At 39.7% G+C, this 6,307-nt stretch overlaps 1 protein-coding gene across 1 annotated transcript; it reads right to left on the minus strand.

Annotated features, from left to right (window-relative positions):
* Positions 1–255: 255 nt before the first annotated feature.
* Positions 256–4,968, minus strand: rp9 (RP9 pre-mRNA splicing factor). The gene is made up of 6 exons (XM_026346588.1): positions 4,684–4,968; positions 4,480–4,510; positions 4,238–4,367; positions 2,958–3,049; positions 2,478–2,539; positions 256–1,353 (listed from the first exon to the last, which is right to left on the minus strand). The coding sequence occupies exons 1-6, from the start codon at positions 4,827–4,829 to the stop codon at positions 1,152–1,154; spliced, it is 663 nt and encodes a 220-aa protein (XP_026202373.1). The 5' UTR covers positions 4,830–4,968; the 3' UTR covers positions 256–1,151.
* Positions 4,969–6,307: the final 1,339 nt, after the last annotated feature.

Genomic DNA, 6,307 nt, shown 5'->3' on the forward strand with positions numbered 1-6,307 from the left:
TGGCCTAAAGGGCAAGTCTTGTGTGAAGTAGCTGCTGGCCCGCTCACTTTTTATGTAACGCAGTTCTGCTGTTCGAGAACACGACTAAGTTGTTGATGGCAGCTCTGCACAGAGACAGAGAGAGAGAGAGAGAGAGAGGGAGAGAGAGAGTCGCTTTGCATTGTTGCAGACTGAAATGATTTATGCGAACACTCTGAAGAATGCTCAGACTGCTAGCAAGACAAGATCAAAAGAATATGTTACTTGGCTCTCAGAAAGGTCACTACAGGACTGTGCCGTGCACTTTTAATGATCAGGCTTCTGTGTGTGGGGCTTTGCAATCCTCAAAAGATTAACTAATCAGCATAAAAACATTGCGATACACATTAAGTCAAGGCCATAATGATAAACAGCTTTGTTTTTGCAGCCTAGAGTCGGGTACACATAGAAGGAAAACACATCTTTACTCCCAGAATAAGGAGACACATTCACATACATTCTTTCCCCCCATCACTGTGGCTTTTCTTTTTCTTTTTTTTTTTTACTAAAAGCAAATAAGCATATTCCAACCTCAAATCATTCCAAATATTTATGTACAGTTGCAAGCATTCAAACATTTCATGCTTATGTGGAAAACAAACTGTAACTGGACTCTGACATATAATTAAGACTCCCCCCCCCCCATCTTATTTTGTTGCGTTGAACACGCTCTACAATCAAAGTATTCAATGCCACTGAGATGGCAGGGATTAAAGAAAAGACGGTGGAAAGTACAATCTCTTGATGACGCACTGTATTTGCTGACATGCTATCTCATTAAAATCCAATAAAAGACCATTATCTCTTACACCATCTGGCTCATTTCATACAAACATATGCACCAAGCCACATCTGTGCACACACACACACACACACACACACACATAACTTAAGCAGCTATTCCATATGAGCCTGTGCTGTGCGACAGAGAGAATGTAAGATGTAGAAGTCATGCGCAGTGGATGTACAGTTTCAATCTGCAGACAAAAGGTTTAAAGGGGGTGTGCACTCTTTACTCATGCACTCTAGAGAACACACTTCACTACTGTGTGAGCTCTACCCTTGCTGCTACTTCATTAACAGTCTCTTCCTACATTTAAAGCATGTAACACACAAGCAGGTGTATCGAACACTCAATCTCTATCTGAGCAGTCACTTGTTTTGGAGGACTTGTGCCTCCGCTTCCTTTTGCTCTTCTTCTTGTCTTTCTTCTTTTTGTCCTTCCTCTTTTTCCTCTTCTTCCTGCGTTGGTGGTCAGAGGAGGAGGAGGAAGAGGAAGAGCTGTCTGAGTCGGAGGAGGTGGTGTCCTGGAGCAGCTGCTGCAGCTGCTGGATTCTAGAGAGAGGACGAGCAGGGAGGAGGAGAGGAGAGGTGGTGAGGTTAGAGTCGAGTCAGACGCCTGGTTGTTAAATATCTGAAGCGAGCAAGTGGCTGTTTGACCCACTACTGACATTTCTGGATTGTGGAGTTAGCCAAGAGTCTATTTTGTTACATATTTCCAGTATTCATTAAAATTTAACTGGTGTGTGGAGGATTGGAACATGATTGAATAATGAAATTATCTTCTCAAACTCAAATGACTCTTTAAACATTTATTACTAACAAGAATCATCAATGCTTAATGTTCATCTAAACCTAACATAGGGGGACAATTAAAAGGTGACTTCAATACTTTGATCATTTACAAACACTTATTATTTTGAAGTAAACAAACCATCACACTACATTTAATCTCCATAGCCGACGAGTTTCAGCAGATATACCACATCGATGCGTCATTATAGCAAACCTGGGGTCCATTTGTGACCTAAAATCCTCCGAGCCAATCTCCTCATCGTTTTGTTTTTCTGCCAAAGTTATATATATATATTAATACATCAGCTCTCAAGGCTGTAACAAGTATATTTTTAAAATGTCATTCAGTGTTTTCATCAGTGTGATAAGACGTTACGAGCTCAAGTACAGCTTGAGATAGTGGAAGGGGTTGGACTGTTTCACTTCCCTTCACAGAAAACGCCAGACAGCTGAGACTTTAAAGCACCACTGGCCTTTGGAATAACCTTTTTTGAAATGCACACACACACACACACACACACACACACACACACACACACACACACCACACACAACGCACCACACACACACACACGCACACACACACACACACAGCCTTGATTGTGAACACATTCAAACATCCTGGTGTCAAATACTATTTGCTAGAAACCAGCACAGAGAAGCAGCCACCATGAGAGAATTTCCAGGTCATCTGAGATCATCTCACTTCTCTGAGGGAAAACAGTAAAAAAAAAAAAAAAAAAAAAGGCAACTTCTGTACGATCTTTCTGCAAGCAGCCACAAAACCCTTAATCTGTCCTTCTGTTCTTATTTGTACATTTAAAACAAAGCTGGTACTCAGTTACGCAATGTGCACAAGTCAAGAAATAAATTAATGAATGTACCTGGTTTCTTTTTCATTTCTTTTGTTTTCCCGGATTATGTCATACATTGGGTCTTCATGAGCCTAAAAGAATAAAGCACAATCTGTTACTAGCTACAATGAAGACATGGATAAAAGGTCATTTCTACTTACAGTAGGTTTTGCTGCTATTTATGATAGAGCTAAAAAATAATCCCAACTAAACATACACGTCATACAACAGTCATACAAATTTTAGCGTAACATCAGCTTTAAAAAGCTTCCTATGACAATACAAAGTTGAAAATATGAAACTGTTGCATTTATGGTAATCACTGCAGATGCTGTGTGCTCCTGCGGTAGGCATTGCTTCAATACGAGTACACTGGAACAGGGGCTGTATGAAGTCTGCTGCTCAAATGTTGTCAGTGTGTTAGTCTCGGTCATAGCTTCAGTGACCTTGCCCTTTGATTCCCCCTATAAATAACTAGAGGCGGGTTATTTTCATGAACAGCAAACTCACCACTCTGAACTGCTCGAGTTTCTGGTTGCCTTTGATGAAGAAAGGACACTCCCTGTCTCCTGTCCTGTGACCGTAGCGCTTGCATCTCCAACCTGACATAAAAAGAAATAAATATCAGTGTGTCTGCTGAGAAGAATACAAGGATGACCTAGCTCTTCCTGGAGCTCCCAACTACACCTCTTGACCTCATTTTTGACAATCCTCAGTGACAACATATCAAGCACCACTTATGTTGAAGGCTGTGAAGTTGAAAGCTGTGGAAAAAGCTATGGGTTTTACTTCACTGCAGTTTCTTCCTAACCTCCCTGCCTTCGCTGGAGCATCCTCACTCACAAAAACACAATCATTTCAGGTAAAGAGAACATTCTCCAAAATACCAACAACTTGGAGTTGCGACTCGACTGCTCTTGGCACTGCTGCTCATGTAGTCAGTGTGGCTGCATTATCAGAGACAGCGTTTCAAATTCATAGTCACGTCTTCACTGAAAACGATTAGCATAAAAGTTTCACACTGTTTTGATGTTCTACACTACAAGTTGCAGTGCAACTAGCACAAACAATGTGAGCATTGGTAAAGCCAAACCACACAAGTTCTGTTTGTCCTCTTCATACTTCATACTTCATGCAGTTCCTCAAAATTTGAAAGATCCACAGTCTAGTGTCTCTGTTGCTTTAAACAGGATGACATATTCAAACATTTTTTAAAGGATTATACAGAACGGCTTATATTAAGATCCTTTAGAACAAATGCCAATTTACGGACAGACAGACAGACTGTGTGTGTGTGTGTGTGTGTGCTGACTCTTTAAGTCCCTGGCTGTTCACGCAGCATAAAAATGAGTGGGATGAGGTAATGAACGGACAATGAATATAATGATAGTCTTTGTTTGACCAAAGGGACAGAAGGTAATGTCTACTGCATTATTATTAAATTAAATCAGGAAAAGATTAACACGGTATGTCAAGTTGTGGTAACATTTACGTTATCAACATCACTGCCTACTTATGGTGGAGGTTTACTCCCACCTACAGTCCTTTCACTATAAGTGCTGCTGTTATTGCTCCAACCAATAATAAACTCTGCCATATTAAATGATAACACTGATTTCTTTTATTTTTCATAGAGAGCCGAGCCTCTGCATCCTCTCCTCACACCTATAGCTGTGTGAAATGTGCCGGGGGGGTTGTAATAAATTATGTTAAGGAGCTTTGAGCATTATATTTGTCTCCCTCAGTGAAAACCCAGGCTTACACAGCTGGACTGGTGTCTGTATACTCACACTGCATCACCTTCACCTCCTTCCCCAGGGGCATCCACAGCCCCCTGGTGGGAGCGTTTGCCAGGAAGGTCCTGGCTTCCTCATTTCCTGGTTCAGCAGGAATACAGTCTTCTGGTTTCTCCTCATGCTCCTGCAACAGTATCTCTCACTGTCACCACGTTTGGACATCCAAACAAGCACCACACGTATTAACACTAAGGTCAGAGCAGTGTAGCCACACTTTGTGTTTGTGGCAGCTTTACCTTTATGAGTCCTGGTGGAGGTTTTTCATAGCTGCGTTAAGAGAATAAGACATACATGTAATATTAAATTGAATTCCCATGCTGCTGCAGACGCAAGACGACGCAACCCTTACATATAAACAGCAAGGCGTTAAATCGCATTGATAATTCATGCACAAGTTTGCAATCGTGAACAGAAAAAAAGCTGCCGCTGCGATGACTCACAAAGTCTCGATGTGCTTCAGTTTCTGGACTTCTTGGTTCAGTTTTTTCGTTTGTGTTTTGAGTTTGTCCACGTCGTGTTTTGATGTCTTGTGTCTCTTGTGTTCTCGTCTTTCCTCCTTCTCGCTTGTTCGCTTCCTGCTCGACATAGTCCTGATATCTATCTACGAACCGTAAGAGAAAACATTAACTAACAGATGATCTGTAAGACTCTGACTTAACTCTGCATTAAAACGTGCTAACTAGCTGCTAACTAGCGAGTCTTTCTCTGGTGTTGCTCTACTTCCTGTGCAGCGGCGCTCGTTGGTTAAAGTCCAGCGCCACCTACAGGACGTGGACAGTAACACACGACGTGCTGCTGCATTATCTACTGCTTTTTTTTACCTTTTCTCACAATGTTTCTCTAAATAAAGAAAATCAAACATTTAAAACAATTTTTTACAGTAAATTTATAATTATTATCAGCACAATTGTGTAAAGTTTCTTTGCTTATAATTTCTGACATCAAATGCCCGTTTTTATGTTACATGTCGAATTGTTTTGTTCTATTTTCATGCAACTTTACTTTGTATGTAGGTTAAATTTATTTTACTAATCGATATCTAAATAAGCAAGCTCTACCATATTTATGTTGTATTATGTGATATTTTATGAACATTTTAGGTCCCCTATTTGGTTTTTCTAAGATTAGTTATTATAACGTAGATTTGTTTTGTTGTCTGTTCTTCAATGATTATAATAAGCCTACATTCAATTTGATACTATGTTGTCTAATGTTGTTATCTTCTGGAGAACGTCTGAATACGTTTTACTTTATACTTGTCTTCTTTAATCAATTTAACTAGGAAACACAGCATAAATTTCCCTTTCTATGCAGATGACATCCAGCTATTGAGAAAAGACAGAGGTTATTGAATTTGGACTTAAAAACCTCAGAGATTTACTATCTAATCATATAGTTACTCTAGATGGCATAGCATTGGTCTCAATTACTACTGTGACTACTGCTTCAAGGATATTTCTATTGCCTTGCATGTAAAAGAAACCTTTAGAATCTTTGTGACCATCCTTCTCCTTCAACTCAACTAAGACGCACCATAAAGGCAAGTATTTCATACCAACTTTGGAAGACATCCACTTAATTTCATTGCGTCAGACTGTCAAGGCCAGCTACACATTTGAATAAATTATTGCACAGAATAAACACTGCAGAATTTAGCTCCCACCACTTTCATTGTAAGGGTCCATCCACAGCAACTACGGCCAGGAGAAACGCGACAGCATAAAAACCTCTTTGAGTATTTATTTGAGCACCTGCTAATTAAAGATAAAACTATGAACCTGTCCTTTAAAAGCAAAAAAAATCACTTTGGAATTGACATTTTTGCTCAGTTTCTTAGTTGTGCAATTGGTCTGTAAGCAATGTGAAATGCAAAGAGCTTAAAATGTTCCCAGAGGCTGGATACATGCTATATTTTATATCTGTTTTTAAAGCTGCAGACATACACTCTCTAAAAGTAACAATAAAAAGCACTGTTTGGCTGAGTGAAAAGGTTTAATGTCTGAGAATCAAAGTGTAGGTGGAATACAAATGTGAAGTATTTCAGGAAGTAAACACATACTGACA

The sequence above is a fragment of the Anabas testudineus genome, chromosome 11 (assembly GCF_900324465.2).
Source record: "Anabas testudineus chromosome 11, fAnaTes1.2, whole genome shotgun sequence".
Lineage (NCBI taxonomy): Eukaryota > Metazoa > Chordata > Actinopteri > Anabantiformes > Anabantidae > Anabas > Anabas testudineus.